The 22,308-nt window shown below is 39.8% G+C and overlaps 1 protein-coding gene across 9 annotated transcripts; it reads left to right on the forward strand.

Moving 5' to 3' along the window:
• The first annotated feature begins 29 nt into the window (after nt 1-29).
• Nucleotides 30-20,740, forward strand: ADAT1 (adenosine deaminase tRNA specific 1). Of its 9 annotated transcripts, none has more exons than XM_077185094.1 (11): nt 30-150; nt 597-790; nt 1,557-1,625; nt 3,309-3,363; nt 4,127-4,254; nt 5,792-6,410; nt 8,888-9,033; nt 11,238-11,337; nt 14,958-15,044; nt 18,437-18,563; nt 19,729-20,740. In XM_077185094.1, the coding sequence occupies exons 2-11, from the start codon at nt 622-624 to the stop codon at nt 19,804-19,806; spliced, it is 1,578 nt and encodes a 525-aa protein (XP_077041209.1). In that variant the 5' UTR covers nt 30-150; nt 597-621; the 3' UTR covers nt 19,807-20,740. The 9 variants fall into 9 exon arrangements, 7 of the variants coding, with proteins under 7 accessions (XP_077041209.1, XP_054497058.1, XP_077041213.1 ...); XM_077185097.1 differs by having other exon boundaries at nt 34-150; nt 669-790; XM_054641083.2 differs by lacking the exon at nt 18,437-18,563.
• Nucleotides 20,741-22,308: the final 1,568 nt, after the last annotated feature.

Genomic DNA, 22,308 nt, shown 5'->3' on the forward strand with positions numbered 1-22,308 from the left:
CTCTGAGTCTTTTTGCGCTTGCGCGAGAGCCGCCGGGAGCGGCGGCTGCGCGTGCGCGGGCCCTGGGGCGCTCTGCGAGAGGCGCGGCCCCGGAGGTTCCGTTGTCGCCGCCCGTCCTGGCGAGGAGCAGCGGCGCCGGTGTCCCGGCGGGTAGGCAGGGGCCTGCAGGGATTGCAGGCGGGGTGGCGGGAGGTGCGCCCGAGCGCGGAGGCAGCGCCCTCGGAGCGTGGGCTGCCTCGGGTCTTTCGGCAAGGGGGAGGCCTCGGAAGGAGGCTGGTGGTGCCAGGCGCCTCAGGTGTGCTGCAGAGACTTCACCGGAGTGGCGGCGTGATGCATGCGGTTGATGGCTGCATAGTACGAGCTTTGGGAACCCAGCAGACCCACCTGCTGTTGCACTTAAGGGTTCTAGCGTTGCTTTTTATTTCTTGCGATTTGGAAGAACTCGTTTCCTATAAGTAGTCCTGAAAGGGATGATGCAGTTAGGTCTTTGTTGTTGAAATGTGGTGCAGGAAAGTGTCATGCAGAACAAGGTTGATAGCGTTTGAAGACATGGGGGTTGTTATTCAAGTGTTGTGATGGAATCCAATTCTGTGTAGAACCTGCACACTCGAATCAAGAACCATGTGGTCAGCTGATGAAATCGCTGGGTTATGTTACCTGCATTACAGGACCAGACTTCCTAAGCAGGGGAAACCAGATCCAAACAGGGAATGGACTTCCCTGGCAGCTATTGTCAAAGTGGAATCTGCAGCCCAAAGAGAGGCTCTTGATAGTCCAGGAAACCTGCAGGGTAAGAATGAATTTTGGAGATAGGGGTGGGAGAGAAGGGAGGGGCAGAGAAGGCTCTTCATGCTTTCTTTATATTTACTTTTTTTAAGATGCCTTTAAAAAAACATACATCCTTTCCTATTCCATCGATCTCCACCCAAATTCTTTACTCTGTGTTTGTTGTGATTCACAGCTTCTGTCTGGAAAGAGGTGGTTTTAGTGAAATGCTGTTCTTCCCAGACTGTAAACAAGATAATGAAAGCCTTCATTTGGCCGTTCAATATGTGGTGAAAGTCTAGGCAGGGCCTGAATTCCTAATAAACACTCTTGAAAAAACATGTTTAATTTGATAGAGTGCAGGAAGGGTTTGCTCTCCTGTAACAGGTTATTACATCCTGTGTTTGTGTTAGTTTGTCGTCATCTTCTTTTCCCGTAGTGGCACTTCAGTGTTGTTAGGCAGATTGTATCCCATATTCCTTATTTTTATGTGCCTAGGAATGCTATGGCAGTGTCTGCTGTGTGCTGTCTAGCATATCAAGCCTGTCTTAGCATTCCTCCTATGTGGTCCTAGACTTTTCCTAGCACTAATGCTTCTGTATTCAGTTCTCAATCTGTTTCCTTTCTGTAAGCTTGCATGATCTGCCTCTCTGTACATTCCCTTCTACTCAGTGTTCTGTGTGTTGTCTTACTAGAATGACTGTATGAGAGCAATGCTTCTGGCAACAGTTGGAGGTGATAGTTTTTTCAGTTAATGTTGTTTTTTTCAATTAATATTGTTTCTCTTTCAGTAACTAAGGAAGTTGTTGCTATGGGAACTGGAACAAAATGTATTGGCCAAAACAAAATGCGAAAAACTGGTAAGTATGATATTAAAGTCAAGAGCAGACTACCTATGCTACCTTCTTTCTTGCTGGTGTCATAGAATCAATGAAGATGTCCAAGGTGTACTGCTTAGACTGGTTTTGGATTGAAGCCAGAAGTGTTAAGGCAACCTTCCTTCATCAATGAGAGAGGAGCTTAGGCAGCCACAATGGCTGCCAGGAAGGTTTGCTGCACTTGCTGCCTCAAAGGTGAATGAACTTTTTCTATTTGGAAATTTGTGGTTTAGACCCTGACTCTGCATACTCGAAGACTTCATAACAAAAAGCAAAACAAAACATAAGCCAAATAATTGTGCTTTGATTACCTGTTGCAGTGTAATTTTGTTGGGGTCTGATGCAAGAGGTTACCACTGCTGGTACTAAGCACCAGGAAGGTACTAATGCAGTCAGAAAGAAAAACCCTATATTACTGCTGGGTAGTTTTAAGTGTTGTACAGTAAATGTATGGGATACATACACAGCTTCTCACAACTACCATTTCTTACTGTGTATTGTAGGAGACTTTCCTTGCTCTCTGTGTCCATTTTTTAAATTCATGCTGTATCTGTCTCCTCCGCTAGGGCAGGGAAGAAGCTGTAGTTATGACGAATGCTGAAAAGTGCCTAAGGGTGCAAAGTGTTCATGCATGTGAAGGTACAGGGCTTTCTACCCTCTTTAGACTTCAGAGGAGGACTAGACTGAGATATGAGAAAGGGTTTTGCCTGTATCTGGTTTAGGCTAATTCATGTTCTCTATAGTGTCCTTCATTTTGAAATTAATTAGTGGAGCAAAAGAGAAGAAACTAGATTTTGTATCTTAGACTTTTTTCATGTTTCTTGTGATTTGGCCATCTCAGAAGAGTTTTGATAAAGACATTTTTCTGACTGATTTAGGAAAATTATGATCAAACTGTTGTATCATTTACAATCTCGATATTAAGGGTCTAAGTAGAAAATTGACTAGGAAAAAGTAACACTAGTTTGTTTTGCCATTGTTTCTCTTCAGTGATCTCAAATTTAGAAAATACTCTCTTCTTATGATACCATTTTAAACTTGGTGGTAGGTCATGTTAATGGTTATCTCTTAGATCACTTCTAAACTTTTAAAGGTGTTCAGGAGGATTTCTGTCGCTTGGCCTTTTTTGCCTGAAATAAAAGATGATCTACAGCTCCTGTTCCTTTATGTGGCATAACAGGCAGATACTGTTCAGGAAAGCTGAAGATGAGGTGTGCATACTTAGTAAGTATCAGAATTATTTGCAGGAAAAATAGTTTAAATTGTAGGACATAGTTCAAAAAGAATCTTCAGCCAAAAGCTTAACAAGCATTTGAAATTTTCTGGTGGAATGTGTTTTGAGAATATCAGGATTTACCCTTGAAAACAAAAGTCAGGAAGATTTTGAAGGATGGTAATGTTTGATCAACTCAAATATCAGAAGAGTTAAAATTTGGTATTCAAAAAAGTCTCTGACTTGCTGCAGACTGAGTACTTTTATCCTTCATTTGTGTAGTCTGTTGACCTCCTTTTGTCATGATTGGAAATTTAAATATCTTGCAATAGTCTAAAATCAATGGAAACCTTCCAATACTAATAAATATGGAGAACTGTCCTATGTTGAATTCCATTTGTTTTGTCTTTTTTTAGTAATGATTTAGTATTTGCATTTGGGTTTTGGTTTAGGAGACATTCTGAATGACAGCCATGCTGAAATTGTGGCCAAGAGGAGCTTCCAGAGGTGAGGCATGAATGAAGTTTTACTCAATGCTGTAACAGTGCCGCCTGAGGTTGTTGTGATAAAAATCGTTTTGACCTATTGCTGAAGTAGCCAAATTTTGTAGCTTCACATATGAGAATGTAGTGAAAGACTGCATTACTTCTGTGTGGGCAACACACTTTTTCCTGTTGTCAGCAGGATTTTAGCCTAATTTTTATACTTCTAGGTAGTGTTAAGGCCTTTTCACAGAAGCTTCTTCCTTGTTCTTCTGGAGCCTCTGTATGAAGAATTAGGATCTGATTCCATGTGACAACAATGCAGATCTGGTGACTATTATTCAAGGATAGAATTTTTGCTCTTTCCCACATGCCAGTCCTCTTGTTTACATGGGATAAACTGGTTCAGGGAACTGAGCCAGGGGAACAGTAATTCTGCAGAAATGAGTACGTTTCCTGCAATTCCACGTCACTAAACTGAGTCTCGTAGAATAAGATGAATTGCAGAGTTGATAAAAACACAGTGGGAGGAGAGGACCTTATCTATACAGTTCGAGATGGTTAACGTTAACTCCACTGGACCCAATTCTTTGAGGTCTGTTATTAAAGTTCCAATGATGAGTTTACATTTATTATGTTGGCTGCCATCTCTCCGTAGAAGTGTAACTGATTGGCTCCTGATAGACTCCCATCAGGAAAGAACAGACTCTAGAGGGCATTTAAGCTTTGTTTTTTTCTCATGCATCAAAAAGGAAGTCAATGTTTCATGAAAACTTTCTGCCTAACAGGTATCTTCTCCATCAGCTGTGGCTTGCAGCTTCCCATCAGCAATGCATTTTTAGTCCGGGAACTGAAACTGGGAAATGGAAACTCAAACCAAATATTATCTTTATTTTCTTCTCCAGCCATACCCCATGTGAGTATGCTGGAGTGAGCCAAGTACATTGGTCCCACTTGTAGAATCTTTTCTGCCCTGTGTCTTTCTTTTGTCTCTCTTTGGTCTGGATTGAGAGTGAAGCAGTAATTCATGTTTACCGATACATGCCCCAAGATGTATTTGACTCCACAGATAGATTTGGCATTTTATCTCACTGGATATGATTTGGGAGAACTCAGTAAGTCTGATGTACAGTTCATTACATAGTGGAATGTTTCACTTTAAACAGTAGCTATTATTTTTCTTCCAGAAAATAATATACTTGTCAGAGGTCCTGCCATATTGCCTAGTTGCTTTGCTTCAAGCATTATCTCCTTGGATTAAAATTTTAATAAAAACTACTGGCATTTACCACCATCCCTAAAAACAACCAAACAAAAGATACCCCACACCCAGCCAACAACCACCCCCAACCTCATGAAGCAAACAAAGAAAAAAAACCCCAAACGAACACCAAAAAACCCCCAAACCAACAAGCAAAGAAAAAACCCAAAACCAAGCAAAAAGAAAAACAAGGAAGAAGAGCCAGCACTGACTCATACAAAACCCCCCAGCAAACCAAAACCACGCTCCTGAAAACAGGAAAAAAAGCCCCATTCATGAATCATCACTAGCTCTCCAACAAAAAACTTCTTTGGGAATGTAATGAAACTTCTGTCATGGAAAACATTCTTTGTGTGTTTAAAAAAAACAGCACCACAAAGATGAAGATCTGTTGACAGAACGAAGGAATGCGGCCTCATGGTCTGCCAACATATCAGGCATCTTGATGTTACCATGCTCTCTCACTGGTGTGTTCTTCAACTGCTAGTCTGTTACGGAGCAAAGGAGTTTTAAGAACTCTCAAAATACGCCTCATCAGTACTTCAGAGTGAGTTAGTTGCTCATACTTTTTCATGATCTTGAGTGCATTGCTGAAATATGCAATATTATTTTTCTTTATTAGTGCATTTGAGAATAGAAATTACATCTCCAAATTTATTAGTGAGAATAATTTCATTGCCTTTTTTTTCTCACATTGTGAGAAATTTCTCACATAAATCAGCAGGCCTGTCAGGTTTGCTTAGCTTTGAACTGAGTTTCAGAATTTTGGTTCTGAGCTTGTTTCAGTGATACAGATTAAAGTTTTCACCCTGACAGATTATTCTTTCATTAATCTTTTGAGATTCATATTGCTTGGTTAGATCAGGCTGGTTTTCCTGTGAGTCTTCAGCACTTCTTGTAGTCTGTCAAATGCCTTTGTTACCTTTTACTTTATAGGTTGTAAATTTTGCTTTCTTGGTTATCTCTTACATAGAAAGCAGAACTTGAAATGAAGCATATATTGGCTCAAATTTTAGTGAGATTTGATTCAGCTTGGCACAGGACAATGTTGTTTAAAAAATGTGTTCTCATAGTTAAGTTTTCCTGAGTGCAGATCTGTGAAAGCTACTAGTAGTTGTAATGTTACCGGTATGATGTGTTCCCATCACAAGGTGGGTTTTTGGCCACTTTCATGCTATTTCTTTTGTTCCAGGTGGAGATGCTTCTATTTTTCCAATCAGTGAACCAGAGAACCAGCTTCCTAAGCCAGTGACTGAAGGTCATGCAGCTGGACAATCAGCAGAATGTAGAAGTGACCGTAATCACTTATGTCCAGAAGATAAAAGAAAATCAGAGAAGATGGCAAGGGATTGTATAATCAAGAGAATGAAAACTGATGATGGTGGTTGTTTTTCCATAACCACTGAAGACCTGCCTGTTCATCATGAATCTGTGAAACGAGAAGACAACGCAAATCAGAAGAGCTGTGAATGTTCTGCAGAGATGCAGACAGCTAATAAGGAGAGTGGCTTAGTGAGACCAAAGGTAGTAGATGTTCATAGAACTGGAGCAAAATGTGTACCTGGAGAGCTGGATGATGCCCGAGTACCTGGACTGGGGTACCACTCTGTCGGCTTATTACGAGTGAAGCCAGGTCGAGGAGACAGAACATGCTCTATGTCCTGCAGTGATAAACTGGCTCGCTGGAATGTGTTAGGGTGTCAAGGAGCTCTTCTGATGCATTTTCTGCAGTATCCAGTGTATCTGTCAGCAGTTATAGTGGGAAAATGTCCATATAGCCAAGAAGCAATGCGGAGAGCAGTTATTGAAAGGTAAGTGCACTCCTCAGATGGTGCGTATGGAGACAGGGAACCTTGGAAGGCAACACATGTCGTACAAATATTAGAACTTTAGCAAGCTTTCGATAATGTGTCTTGTAAAATCCTGATAGAGAATCTGGTAAAGTGTGAGCTGGATGAGCAGATGTGGATTGAAAACTATCTGAATGACTGGGCCCAGAAGGTAGTGATCATTAGGCTAAATGTAGTTAAAGGTGTAAGTAGCCACGTACCCCAGGGATCAATACTAGGTCCAAACTTACTTAATATCTTCATTAATCAGTCATCTGGATGATGGTGCAGACTGTGTGCCCAGACAGTTTGCTGAAGACTCAAGACTGAGGAGTGGCTGATCAACCAGTGCATTGTGCTGCCATCCACAGCAACCTCAGCAGGCTGGAGAAAAGTGAGAACTTCATGAAGTTCAGCAAGGGGAAGTAAAAACCTGCACCTGGGAAAGAAACAGTCCCATGCACCAATATATGCTGGGGCTGCCTGGTTGGAAAGCAGCTTCACAGAAAAGGACTAGGGGTTCCTGCTAGACGTGAAGTTGAAAATGAGCCAGTAGTGTGCTCTAGCAACAAAGAAGGCTAATGGTGTCTCAGGCCACTTTAGGCAAAGTATCGCAGTGGGTCCAGGGAGATGATCCTACCCCTTCAGATGTGGTGAGACCACATTTGAAGGCTGTGTCTAGTTCTGGGCCTCTCAGTCAGTACAAGAGGGATGTGGACATACTGGAGAGAGGCCAGCAGAGGGCCTCGAAGATGCATAATGGATTTTTAGCATCTCTCATATGAGAAAAGCTGGGACTACTCAGCCTGGAGAAGAGAAGGCTTGTGAGCATCCTATCACTTTGTATACATACTTGAAGGGAGGTGGCAGGGAAAATGGACCCAGGCTGTTCGCAGTGGTGTTGGTGATAGGACAAAGGTAACGGGCACAAACTGAAGCATGGGAAGTTCCCTTGGAATGTCAGGGAGCACTTGTTTACTTTGAGGGTGATGGAGCACTGGCAGAGGTTGCCCTGAGAAGTTGTGGAGTCTCCTGTCTTTGAGGTACTCAGAAATTATCTGGACACTGTCCTGAGCAGTTGTCTGTAGGTTGCCCATCTGGAGAATGGTGGTTGGACTAGATGACCTACAAGAAGTCCCCTCCCACCTCAGCTGTTCTCTGATTTACTACAGTGCTTCAGGATACATAGTATGTGACAGATTTTACTGGTCAGCTGGAAGAAGACAGTTATGTTACACTGGAGAGGGAAAGCTTATATGTGTTTTCATGGTTGTAAAAATTTGTCTGCTTCTTTACTCTCAGTTACATCCAAGACCTGATCTTTTTCTTGCTGTGAGTACTAGAGCTCTCATAACTGTCACCTCAGGGAAATCTGTATGAGAGATGAACTGAACTGCTTCAAAATGAGGAGGGTTATCTGTTGTGCACTGGCCTTCTTTCTACTCAGATTCTTCAGCTGATGAAAACTATCCCAGCAACAAGGATAGGAAGTGAATATTTTTCTTACTTGGGAGGCTAAATCAGTAGAGTAGAGCAGTAGAGAATGGTAAATGGATTTGGGCAGAGCGGAGGAAAAGGAGAGCAAGGAAAAAACCAGGGAGCCGAACCATTCTTTTTAAGTGGTAGTTACTAGACCAGTTAATATGAAAGGTTTGACTTTATTTAGTAACTCCCCTTCTGTATACCCCTTCATCCTTCTAGAATGATTATAAAAGTGGTCATAACTCTGTTAATGGATAAACTTTAATGGATAAACTCTAGTGACATACCCGGTAGAGCTTTCTGAATAATCCTTTCCTCATTCTGTGACACGTAACAAGAATTTGCCTAGCCTTTTTAGTCCTAGTGTAGTCAGGCACTTTTTCAGACTATTGAGTCTGACAGTATGAATCTCAGTAATAATTCCTGCTCTGTGTAAATATTGTAGTGATTAAACACATGCTGTTTTTTCCTTTTATGATCCTAATGTCATTCAGTATGCAACCATAATTTAAGGTAACAAAGATGAGATTATACATGGAACTCTAGGTGTACTTTGTGTGTTTTTAGGCATTGATTATAAACCGTTAGCCTCATAAAACAATTCCCGATGTAATGCAGTTGACTATGTAAATACCTTATGATTTTTGTTTTTCTTTGTGATTGAAGAAGGATATTGCAGGTTTTGTCCTGCATTTGACTTAATTGATTATAGCTTTTAAATAGACTTTTTTAAAAGTCAATTTATATATTTTTTTTAGGGTGGACAAGGTCCTAATAAACTAATGTGACTTTGGGGTTTTATTTAATAAATATTTTTCTGAAGGGAAAAATGCCTCCAATACTCATTGTCTCACCTATATAACTCATGTTCGATTCAGTTTCAATGTAAAAGAAATGTATTTTAGATAATGAAGGGAAACGGTGCAAAATGGTCTTGTTTGGGAAGAGCATACTGAAAATTTCTGTGTTTCCTGTAGGTGTCAGCACATCTCATCTTTACCGGATGGTTTTCTCACTCAGGAGGTTAAGCTGCTGCAATCAGATCTTCAATTTGAACATAGCCGACAGGCAATTCAGGAAGTTCAAAGTAACAGCAAAACAAAACTTGTTCCTTGTAGTGCAGGTGAGTTAATTTGGGCTAGTTGCGTAACTGTGTGCAAAAGTCCAAATAGAAATGAGGTGGGTCTGGTTGTTTGGAATGGAACATCATTCCTTGCCAGTATGCTACTGGCAAAATACAAAAAGCAAGAAATTATTTTCAGGTCATGACTTAATTGTTAATAAAATTTGTCTCAGCCTCTAGTTTCCAGTAGGAAGTTTTCAGGCTGAATAAACATTTGGTTGATGTGATTAAGAGTTTATAATTAAACACAGACAGAAAATAACCAGGGGAAACAAAAGTTGAGTACAAGAAGAAAACAAAAGACTTTTTGTTTCAGTTAGTTTTGCGTTCTCTTTGGTAATGAACAAAAGACTTGCCATGCTGAGTTATGTTTGTAATTGCTCCAAAAGTCTGTGAATGAAGAAAGAATACAGAGTAGTGTAGTGTAAAAGTTGTATTGATAGATATTTTAGGCATGGCAATTTTTTGCCATGATGATGAATGAATGCTTAAATCTCAATGGGATTTTGCAACATGGTCTCATTTGGGAAAAAGGAACTGCCACTCTATGTGCATGGCTAAGCAGTTTCTTTAATTGGACATGCCTGCCTTCTGCTTCTGATCAGACTTTCTGTCTGAATCAGAACTGGAAGTTTTCTATTACAATACCGCTAACGATAGAATAGAATGGAAACAAAGGGTTCCTTAAAGAAATTCACATTCATTAAATTGGAGTTATTTACAAGTGCCAGGAAGGAAAATACTTTTATTTTGTGAGATAGAAAACAAATTTCATCATTGAAAAGTAGTGCCAGTTGAGTTACCAAAAAAGGCCTGAAAGCAGCTGTGACTAAATTCAGTGTATGTCTTTCTTTCCGTACACTTCTCAAGTCATTCTGTCAAAGAAAGATGAATGATGCCTTAGCACGCTTTTTTATGCCAGATGGTTTCTTTTCTTGAAGGAGTAAAAATCAGAATAAGCTCTAAATTTAGGACTGTTACACAGAGTATTGAAAGATGTTTGATAGGAACATTTCAGCTGTTAATTTAGGAAAGTATCTTTTCTGTTTAGTGCTTTGAAGTTTGAGATAATGATGAAAAACCGAAAGAATGGAAAATGTTTTAATTTTTAAGTAACTTTGTAGCTGCTTGTCAGAAACTAATATCCTCTAATCAAGGGATTTTTAGATTTTTCACATGTGGAGGATTTAATACCAGTCATATGTATCTAATGTTATTTCATGTTACAGGGGACTGTAATTTACTAGAGTGATACAGCATTGTACTTGAATCACTGTGTAAGTACAATTGGCAGCATACAGCTGAATTGTAATACAAGGATGAGTAACATAAACAGTCTTTGAGCATCTTGAGTAACAAGATGGTCTTAGGAGTGGATGCATGTGCAACTATTTTGCCTGTTAGGAACACAGAGAAGAGGGAGAATTTAGGAAATGGAAGCTGTCTCATGGTAGTAGAAGTTGAAGAATCTGCTGTTATGCTATGGAAGGACAGATTTGACATGTCAGTTTCTGTTGACATGCTGCTGATGCTTTGCTTGTTACTTAGAAATTGTAAGGTATTGTATGTAGAGTTTCAGCATTTAGAAGTTTACAGTCTGAGAAGATTACAAAGTTCTCAGACTTGGGGTAGAGTTTAAGGCTGTTGGCACTTGCTATCTCTTTCAACAAATTATTTTTGTATGACTGCTACCTAATAATGTTTTTCAAGTAAAGTCTACAAATATTTGGTGTATGTCAGTTATCAAACATGAAACTACTTAGAGTACACAATAAAATAGCAGCAGACGATAAATTAAGAAAAACAAAGTGACTGGTGCAAGTAGTTTAGGGCAGTATTTCACAGCCTGATGTGAAAATAAGCCATCTAACTCGGAAATTTCTTCATGCGTTGTCTGGACTGGATGCACAAAAGAAAGTAGAATTCCCCACAGAAATGGAGAATTACAAAGCTGAAGGCCAAATATTTAGAGGCATGAATTATTAAATGATCTAACTAGGATGAAAGCTCTGTGTGTGTGTTTTTGTTTTTTTAAAGTAAACATTCTGTGACATACTGGAATTCTGGCCCTGGAAAACCATGGTCCTCTTTCTAGTTTGAATTATTTTGGGAAGCAACACATGAACAAATAGAATGAAAGGAACTGTTAGGTTCTGCTTTTGTGACAAGAGCGTCTCCCTTGTTCATAACAATGTCTTCTACAGCTATCAGTTGGAGTGCAGTCCCTGAACAACCTCTGGATGTCACCTCAGACGGCTTCCGCCAGGGAACAACAAAGAAGGGGATTGGGAGCCATCAGAGCAGGTGTGAGAGTGTTGTAATATCTAGACGTGTTTCATTTGTTAGCTTACGTGCCTTTGTCAGCTCATGTGATGTTGTCAGAGCAGGAGGAAATCTAGAAAGTGGTGAAGAAGGAGGAAGGTAGAGAGTTGGGGAAGAGTCGCTGTGTAAGGGGGAAAGGGCAGTTGGAATAATGGAAGTTAGATGAGAATTAACAAGTTTATCCTATTTCTTTATCCCTGTTGAGAACATTGTAGATAATGGTGGTGAGGAACTGTGATCAGTTCTTTATTAAAAGGATGTTTACTGTTGAAGGAAACAGAATTTTTGCTTTCTGGTTTTGACTGTGAAGGAAATGTGTGCATTGCATTTTCTCTTTCTAGAGATTTCTTTTACTTGAATAGTCAAGCCAGCTATCCTCCATTTAATGTCCATCCTTTTAATGATGTATGATTATTAAAAGTGTAGCTTTGAAACATGACTTTCTGCCTTAAAGTTTGAAAAGGTGTTGAAATGATGGCAGCACACTCCTAACATGAACATGTCACCTTTCCAGCTGTCATCTTGGCACTCGGTTCAGCCAGCTTGTCACTTGGCTCTTTAAGAAATCCTCTATCAACAATCATAGTTTAAAGAAATAGTTACTTACTTTTCTTGAGGTTGAGAGAAATTACTTATAAGCAACTGCAGACAAATTTCTCCATCTCTATGTTATCCTCATTTTGGGTGAGGTGCCAAAATTATCATTGTTCTGTGGAAATTCAGCTGAAGGATTGGTGTTCATGTTTTAGCTGCTGGCTGATTATACTACCAAATTATCAATGGTCATATTGTTCATGTTTCCCAGACTTTTTGGAAGGATGATGACAATCCTGACAAGGGGGTGAATAGCATAGTAAATACAACTCAGATAATTCTTTTGGAGAATTTATTAATTTGCCTGCAAGTTGCACATTCTGAGCTTTTTGAAGTTAGGCCTGATTTGACTGAAGTTTATCCTGGTATATCCTACTATTTCCAAATTTTCAGTGGAAAGAAGAGGACCAGGAACTTTGTGGTTTGTGACCTGTATTGGTGTCTGCGGTATTGCTAACATAGGTGACCTAGGTGACTTAGTGCATCTTTTAAGACAGGCTCCATGTGCTCTGTAGAATATTTATTTTCAATATGCGATATGTAAGCATTCCAGAAGACATGTGAAAGATCAAACAAACCAGCTAACCCCTTTTTCTCAGTAGGATTAAATTTGTAACGCAGCATTTGTGCATCAGCTCTAAAACTTGAGAGCCATCTCCTAGCTGGCAATTAGCACAAAAGCGTAAGAACTCAATTATTGTTGAAAGATCCTCTTCTCAACATGTGTTTGAAGTTCACTAAAACTTTCAAAAGTTATTAGAGTCTACAAGACTGTGTGATTACAAACATCTCATTTCCTTAGGAAATCAGAATTAAAAACAACGTCAATGCACAAGTGAACTATTTACGCTTTTGAGGTAAACAGTCACAAAAGGAACTTCTATAATGAAAATAAGGAATTTACAGCCTTATTGGGACTGGTGGTGATTAATAATAAACAGGACTTGTATTTCAACATTCTTTTTCCTCTCAAGGAATCTCAGGGTGATTGCTGGGAAGTGTTCTTTGAGGTTTTTTTCCCCCTTTCAATATAGATAACATCCCCCTTTCAATGCTAGATAACATTAAATACAAGGATGGTAAGGCTGACTGACTAACAGGAATTTGTAGGTAAATGTCTGGTATGTGCTTTTGTTAATGCTTAATTAACTAAAGCACCAAAAACTACAAGATGAAACTTTGACAGATTAAATTGAATCTTAAATTTTAGAGCATCTTTGCACGCTGTCATCACCAGTGGGGTTCAGCAGGGCTCTGTTTTAAGGCCAGTGCTTTTCAGCCTCCTAATAAATGACTTGGATGCAGGACTCAAAGGTACACTAAGTTTGCCAGGGACACTAAATTGGAAGAAGCTGTTGACTCCCTTGAAAGAAGACAGGCCCTGCAGAAAGACCTTGACAAATAAAATGGTTGGACAATCACCAACCATATGAAGTTTAACAAAGACAAATGCCAGTTTCTGCACATGGCACGGAGTGACACGCATGTATGGACAGATCGGGGAATGAGAGGCTGGAATGCGGGGCCATGGAAGGGGGACCTAGGGGTCCTGGTTAATGGCAAGTTGAATATGAGTCAGCAGTGCCCTGGCAACCAGGAGGGCCACTCTCATCCTGGGGGGCATCAGGCTCAGCACTGGTGGCTGAGTGAAGGAGGGAACTGTCCTGCTCTGCACTGCTCTGATGCAGCCTTACCTCCTGTAGGCAGTTTTAGGCACAGGAATATAAGAAGATAAAGCTCTAAGCGTCCAAAGTGGGGGGGCCATCAGGGATGATGAAGGGTCTGGAGGGGAAGCCCTACAAGGAGTAGCCGAGGTCACTTGATTTGTTCAGCCTGGAGAAGGGCAAACTGAGGTCCGGCCTCACAGCAGGCTACAGCTTCCTTGTGGGGTGACACAGAGGTGCAGGCACTGTTCTCTGCTCTCTGGTGACCGGTGGCAGGGCCTGAGGAATGGCTGGAGCTCTGTCAGGGGAGGTTTAGGCTGATTATTAGGTAAAGGTTCTTCACCCAGAGGGTGGTCGGGTGCTGGAACAGGCTCCCCAGGGCAGTGGTCACAGTGGTCCGAGTTCAAGGAGCATTTGGACAATGCTCTCAGGCACATGCTGGGATTATTGGGGTTTTCCTGAGCCAGGAGTTGGACTCGATGATCCTTGTGGAGATTCTATGATACTACGCAATTTTTGATGTTCTTAAAACACATACTAGCAACATAGGAGGATTTTTTTTTTAATTGATTTTGTTTCAGTGTTTGTGGAGAATCAGCTTGCATTTGTTGGAGAACTGAATCTGTCATTGTTAAGACAAGTACGCAAAGATAATTAAATAGAGGAAACAGCTGGGCCATTCAAAACAAAACTACACTTTATAAACAGTGATTGGATTCTGGTTGCCATCTCTTTGGGGAAGTAGAAGGGCTCAAAGCTGACGGATGTATATAGTATCTTCTAAAGATCTTTAAAACTTTGTCTCACTTTATTTTTTGATGAGCCTCTTTGTATTTAACTGCCCTGCAGCTGTTGCTGAATGTGTCCTCATCCCCATTGTGAAAATATCAGCATTGTTCCAGATACTTCTGCTCCTCCTTTTATTTGTTTTGAATAATACAAAATTTAACAGTTTGTAAAAAGGTGCGCTTGTTTGATCTGTTCTGGGGCTAGTCCTTCTGGTTAAACCTTACTGCAGCTCTGAACTGATGACAGTGCAGTTTCATGCAGATAACAGTGTGATATTAAAGTGTTCGTTCTGCAAACTGGTGAGTGCTGGCTGGGAGAATGGAGCAATGCAGCTTTTTGTCAATATAGCATTTAAAACTAAGGGAAAAGGCATGCGGGCAGCTTGGATGGGGTAGAAAAAGTTAAATGATAGACAAGTTTTTACATTCACTGAGAAGTGAACATAATGCTTTCTATCAAAAGTGTTTAGCTGGGATGTTCTGCTGTAAGGTGGAGTGAATTTATGATTTTTTTTTTCCATCAGAATTCCTAATTTTTAACATTTTTTTATATCAGATCCAAAATCTGTAAAGTGGAACTCTTCCATAAATTCCAAAAGCTGGTGACAAGTATTTCACAAGAGGATCTACCAGACACTCTACGGTAAAGACATTATCATTGCCTTTAGAAGAAGGAATTTATCTTAATGAAAGTGAAGAGTACTGTAATGATACAGTATCTGCTCAGGAATCTCATTTTAGATAAGTCCATTGTTAAAGTTTGATACTTGAAAAATGTGGAAAGAGACGCAAGATGAGGAAGTGGCATTTGTTTTTGAAAACATGAGCTATTGGATCAGCTGCCTGCAGCTCTCTACCCTTGGATGTATTCAAATCCTACATCCCAAAATTGCCATGGAGTTACTGATATCTAGTTGGTGTTCAGTAATTCTGTCAAATTCCACTTCTTTGATTCACAAGAAGGAAAAGTTTGAGTAAAAAAACCACTTTTTTCTTTTTTTCTTTTTTTCTTTTTTTTTTTTTTTTTAAGTTTAGGTTAAAATCAGTTTTCAGCTTAGCATATGGTGAAGTAAGAGAGTGATAGTGCTCTTTCTGCATTTTTCTCTCATATGGTTGGTAAGGATAGATAGGGCTCTTTCTGCAGTGCATATGTTGCATAAACAGAGACCTTCCGTGAAGAAAATAAAGCAGCTTTTGTCTGAAGACGCCATAATTGGAATTTTCCTTTACATTATTAAGAACAAATTTGGTTTATCAGTCTGGAGTTAATTACTTCCAGTAATCATCCACTATGGCATAGCATTAGGTGCATTATATATTTGGTGGTGTACTATAAAGCAAAGCATAGTTTCACATGTACAGAAACTTAGTTCTCTTTGTCTTAGAGACTCTGGGAGATGTTGAGGGTTCCAAATCCATTGCCACGGAAGGTTTATTTTATTTTAGACTTACTTCCAGATATAATTTCATCAGCTTTAGGATGCAGTTATCCCAACTCCTGAGCCAGTTTTAACTGCTTGTAGCTGCTGATGAGGTGGTCCCACAGCAGTTCAATGCTGCTACTGGCTGTTGATTCCTGTTTACTCCCTTGTATCAGTAGCACTTCTCCAATCTCATGATGAACCAGTTCGAGTAGGTACTGTGGCTGAAAACAATTTCCTTGTCTTCTGTTTTCTCTCGGACTAACGAGAACTTAATGGAAATCTGAAACAGATAAAACCCATTCCAAGGAAATAGGAGGCATATGTGACTGAAAGTAGGGGAGATAGGCCATTTCAGCCCTTCATGGTACTAAGATAGTAGGTCCAACAAACTTAGCCAAAGTGCACCCTGGCTCTTTAATTAATGGATCTTGCTTGCTTTTGAGTTCTGTTGAATTAAAGATTGCAGTTACCTTCTGTGTCTATGGAAGTGTCTTGTAACTGTTTCAAAGTTTCAATGTCAATATGGACCATGCTATTGCTGAGATGCTTTCAACTGATTCTATAAGTAGAGATACTTTGTCCTTAAATCAGTTTGAAATAGAAAATTTTTAGCCTCTTTTGGGTGGGAGTTCCTCCTCACTTGTTTAGCCGTCATAATTTCCTCAACGGACTGTGAACTTGTGCGTTGTTGGGTAGGTGACTCATTATGCTGATCACATGCTGCTTACATAAAGTCACTTCACCTCAGGGCTTTTCTAGACCACTGGCCTTGTTGTTTCCTTTGACTTTTTTGTCCTCTACTGTTTGTCTGTCGGGGCTTCTCCTGACAAAGTCCAGCTGATTCACAGATGTGACATTCTTTTCACTGCACAAACTCTTAATTATACAGAGGAGGTGCTAGCTCACCAGTCAGCTTGTGCAGCTGGTTGCCTTGGAAGTCTTTTGTTTTTCTTCCTCTTCTCTTGAAAAGCAAAATTAAAAAATGTCTTTGTGTTGCTGTTTCCTTCATCTTCCCTTTTTTTCCCTACATGATATTCTGATGTTTTGATTTTTCTTTTCCCCTTGGAGTGTGAGTGTACTTCATATAAGAAATCCTACACTCTCAAATTGTTTCTTTAAACTTCTGTGTATTTAACTGTTACCAGTTTTGTATTTTCTTCGCATTCAAATTTATCTTGTTATCTCTTCCCACAAATGGTTGGCTCTAAAGCTGTGCTATCACGCAGTTTCCTTTTTCCACTTTGACCCTAAGTTCCTTCCCTGACTCTTCTAGTCCACTTCTCTTGCCTTCCATTTTTTCTGATCCATCAAGGAATGCTCATTCTGTAATACTTTCAGATTTGCTGAATAGCTTGTTTTGTAGTTGTAGGGTACATTAGGACAAGGGTTGTTCTTCATGTAATGCTGCCTTCATTTACTGTTGTCCACTGTCAGACTTGGAAACTGGGAATTTAAAGCTTTACATGGAACTGATTATATTCTGATGTTATTTTGGTTTGGTTTTTTTGTGGGTTTTTTTTTTTTAATTTGTTTTTTTGTTTGTTTTGCTGCTTTGGTTTGGTTTTGCTTAGGTGTTTTTTTTTTTTTTTTAGTTGGTTTTGGTTTTGGGGGTTTTTTTTTGGTTTATTTTTTTGGTGTGCATGTATCTAAATCTGCTTCTCCTGCTTTTTGTGACTTTCTTACTCATTCTTGACACAGAGAATCTGTGTGGGTACTGTTGAATTGGAACAGTGGACAGCCTACTGGAGCCAGAACTTTGCTGGCTCTTTTAAAAGGCAAATTTAGTTATTTGTAGTAGTATAGCTTATCTGAGATGTTAAGCATGACATTCATCAATTTGGGTTTTTTCAGGATTTAGTTTATTTGCTTTCAGATGAGACTGAGAAGGTGGTGGTGTTAGGCTGGTATGAGCTACTTCACCAAGAACCAGATAGTACTGTACAATGCTGTCCCACCTTCTTTCTTCCTTTGCAATAATTCTTACAATCTGTCTTCTGTGCCTTACTTAAATTCTCACTCCTCTTAATAGGTAGACTAATGTTGTTTATTGATTACCTGTTACTGCCACCTATCATATACCTAATTTTCTTCTGTTGATTCCCTCTCACATTATCATTTTGAAATTACTGGTCCATCTTTTTTTTTTTTTTTTCTTTTCATGTTTTCTATGCTCACTGTCAAGGGAATGGTGACACACCATTGGACTGTCTTGTGCTATTGCTAATCGGAATTGTTACATAAAATCCTCTGCAATATTGTTTGCAGATCACTTAATGGTAATGTGGCAAAGGAGATTATTGCATTACTGTGGTTTTTTTTTTCCCTGCTGTTAGGAAAAAAAAGCATGCCTTAGTGACCACCTGGGGAAGTGAAAACCTTCTCTTGTCATACATTGGCATCCACCATAGAGAGTCTCCAGGCATTGCTGTTTGAACAAGGTGTGGCTGGCTGTGTGGCTCTTTGTTTGAATCTAAGGGAGACTTTGTGAAATAAACCTGCACGGACTTTCTTGCTGACCTTGTTAAATTATTGACTAATCCTCTTTTCTCTTAAATTGTTGTCAGGAGCCATCACAATTAAGATTGTACTATTATTCTTCCTTCCTGCTCAGTTCACAATATGGAGGATTCCAGTTCCAGATCCAGTACAGATTATGGGGTTCCGTTACCATTCCACTGGCCAGGTGGGGGAGAGTTCTAGTGGGGCCCTTACATGGGACTTTTGAGAGCATCTCACAGGTTAGTTTCACAGAGTATGAATAATGTGAAAGAGGTGGAGAAAGCAAAACTGATTGGCTGTGATAAGAGTGCAGGGCAGGTTTTTTAAGAGAGAATACATTTCCCGGCATAGACAGGTTGTCCACTCTTGCACCTTTCTGAACACAAGGTTTAAAGGATAGATATATGGCTTGCTTTGCATGTCACAGTATTTTAGAAATAAATTCATGGCAGAATGCTGAGTGCCTCAAACCCAGCTTCTGATGATCTGCTGTTATGGTAGAGCTGTGGGGTTTTTTTGGGGGTGATCATAATTGCCTTTGAGCTTGAAAGCCTGTTTTAGAGGTTAGTGCAGTAGTTCTCAGACCTCACAGATTAGGATTCCTGCAGTAGTTTGGCTCTTTCTTGGTGAAGGTCATGTTACCTATGATCTTCCCTTCATATTGGGTTTAATGTATAAACATTGCCTATCCCATGCGGCTGACAGATGTTTTGGCAAAGGAAGATGAAAGAGGTTGGGAACGGAATGCAAGGAAAGGAAAAAAAAAATCTTGATGAAATTGTCTTACAGGCACTTGTGTTCGGATACTCTAGACCTGAATTTCCCTGTTTTGAAAATCATTGGTGTAATGTACTCAGCAGAGTGACCAATTGTTCTGCTGAGATTGTGGGGCATAGTTGCTATTTGAGGAAGGGGAATGACACCAAAATTGACGTGTCTCTTTTGCTTTAGGGAAAGAAAAGAGAGTGTTTTCTCCTTTGTCTCATTCTTCCCTGTTAGTTTTTTGTTGGAAAAGAAAAACTGTCTAGTTCATTCTGTCCTTTTCCAGCCTGTTTTCTAGCATGCTAAAGCTACTTTCACCCAATTCAAAGCACCCTAGCTACCTTTTCAGCTTTGCTTCAGTGGTTTTTGCTGTCATGGAAGTTTTCTGTGGTCACACAGTCAAACACAAACGTTTCTAGTGCTAGAAGAGTTGTTTTGGTTCCTTTTGCAAGATTGATGACGATGTCTAGCTTTAAAGCCTGGGCGTCTCCAAGTCTCTCTAGAAGAGAATTTCACTAAGTAGTATGGAAGAGTTCATAGGAGATCGTCAGGTCCTTAGATGTTTGATTTCTTTTTTCATTTTGTGACCTCATATTCAATAGGATCATAGAATTGTTTTCATTTTTGTGCATTTTCTGTCAGGATGAAGACACTAAAAACCTACTGGGACTACAAGGAAGCTGCGTTAAATTATCAAGAAGCCTGGAGAGTGCTACGTAGCCAAGCTCTGCTGGGTTGGGTCAAGAATGCCAAGGAATACCTGCACTTCACATGAGAATCCATGTGACTATTTGAATCCAGGAATAAACTCTGGTCCACAGCAGATACCTCTGTAGTTCAAGGGCCAGAAAAAGACACCCTCTAGTTTATGTGCTGTAAAGAGACAGGAGTGAAAAGGAAAGCCATTTAGAGAATACATTTATTTTTACTGAGTTGAAGCCCCCTTTTTATTGAAATATAGAAAAGGATCATTGCTAACTTTAAATTCTGAGCTGCATGAAATAATATGCCTCCAAAAGAAAGGAAGCAGTGCTGCGCTATCCTGGTATCTGAAGGTATGGCCTACCAGCCATAGTCATTGCAGTGAAAGAAATGTCAACTGAAATTCAAGCATTATTATGGAAAATTTTAGTGCCACTTTTTTCTTCCACTTCTCATAATGTTGTGGTTGTTTTTCTGTTGTTGGGACAACCCTCATGTATAATAAGTAATACTTTCATAATTCTGAGCTCTTCTTGTCTGGTGCATGGAAGAATTTTCTATGTCCCTCAGCCCCATTGCTTCTAACTGGAAAAACTAGTTCTGTTGAAGTGTCTCTTTTTTTGGGAATCCTTCATATATATGCTGCTATTTACCAAACATACCCACAGGTATTGCCACAGCAAAAGCAAAAGCACTGGGAAGGAGTCTGTTTCAAATAATACTACTTATGATATTCTGTGCATCTCAATTTCAGGACTTTGCCAGATAACATTTCAACTGCTTTGCTTCTCTAGGCAGGAATGAAAACTCCTGAATGACTTGGTTCAAATTGGCCAGTCCTGTGTAATTACAGGCAAACATTTACCTGCTTTTCAGTGTTTCAAGCAACGTCCATCTCCATGCTCCCTTGTGTTAAATGGTCAATTAAAAGCAGAAATGCTTCAGCCATTTATGTCACTGGTCCTTGTGTTCATTTATAGCCTGGCAAAAGTGGAGATGCTTTGGAGAGTATTGAAAGTAGTCTCTGGCATGTTCCTTCTATTCTCTCTTGCCATTATGCTTTATTACCAACTAACATCTGCATGACAAGACAGTCAACACTGTGAGCAGCTGTGGGGGAAGCAGTGTGTAATCCTCCTTAAACCTTCTGTCCCAGCTATTGCCTTTTGTGAGCAATTTCAGGACTGTGTAACTGCTCCCGAGCACATTCCCCTTTTGTATTTTTCTCTTGTAAACCACAATTCATAAAATATTTGGACAAGGCAATGTCAGCATGAAAGAAGTGGATAATTTAGAATTTAAAAACTCCTTAGTGGTTTGAATTTTTTTTGTTCTGTGGTGGTCTGTAGTTTTGGATTTGAAAAATGGGCACAGCAGTTCTCCAAACAGCCTTTGTTGTCAACTTACTGAGCTACATATGGGACCAAACAGTACACATAACATTACAGTATGAGAAGTGATAGCAGCAAATCCTTGTTACTTCACACTCAGGTTGACTTGTCAAGTAGGAATAGTTCTCTTGTTGAAGAAGTAACAACTTGAATTCTGTGTGTATAGGCCAGTTCTCTCAAATCCAGCACTAACATGCAGAAATACCAGTTGTACTGGTGAGGGGGAAGTAATTTTATGTGTTTGTAGAGGGCAAGGGATTATGGAGATTAGGGACTTGCAGTAGTCATCAGAGGATAAAAAATGGCCAGATGCCATTGCACATGGGTTACAGGGTGAACTGCTGAAAATAAATGGTAGCTGTTCCTGTAATCGAGCACGTAGTATTCCAAGGACAGGGTTCTACAGTGTACAGTGTAAAGAGCTATCAGTAGATTTCCAGGTTCCTGAAATTTGCCTTTGTTCTTCGCTGAAATCTTGCAGAAACGATTAACTTACCATACCTAGTTTCGCATAGTTAATCAACAATGTCTGCAGTGAACCTGCTGACCAGACTGGAATGTTCCCATTTCCTATTCAGCTGCAATATTAAAATGGGTTACATAAGACTAGTTCTGTAGTCATGCATCAGTTTTCACATAAGCAGTTATATGGTTTAAATTCTTTTAACTCTTTTCTACAATTTGAGCCTGGCTGTTCGGATTGTTCCTGGTAAGATTTTTTTGTGAATTTCTAAAGTAGTTGTGAACTGTAGACTGTTGCTGTTTACCTGTCAGATTTAAAAGTAGATTTTGAGGTGCTGAACACTGATGCTAACCTCACTTCTTGGATGGAGCTGAGGACATATTTAAGCCTAGAGCAAGTCAGTGAATATGCAAAGAGAAGGACGGTGCTGAAACAGAACAGCATTTAAAAGGCTGAGGGGCTAAGCCTGTGGGATCTCATCCTCAACTGGATGGCATTTCTGTGATGGAAAATCAGTATTTAAATGCTGCATTTGTTTCATTTGAAAATGTCAGGAAACTCTGTTGGCAGTACCATGAAACTGCTCTAAAAATCAGAATGGAAAAATGCAGAGATAGGAAAGAACAGTCTCTGCTTTTGTAATTGGTAACAAACTAAACTTGGATC

This window comes from Agelaius phoeniceus, chromosome 12, assembly GCF_051311805.1.
Source record: "Agelaius phoeniceus isolate bAgePho1 chromosome 12, bAgePho1.hap1, whole genome shotgun sequence".
Classification (NCBI taxonomy): domain Eukaryota; kingdom Metazoa; phylum Chordata; class Aves; order Passeriformes; family Icteridae; genus Agelaius; species Agelaius phoeniceus.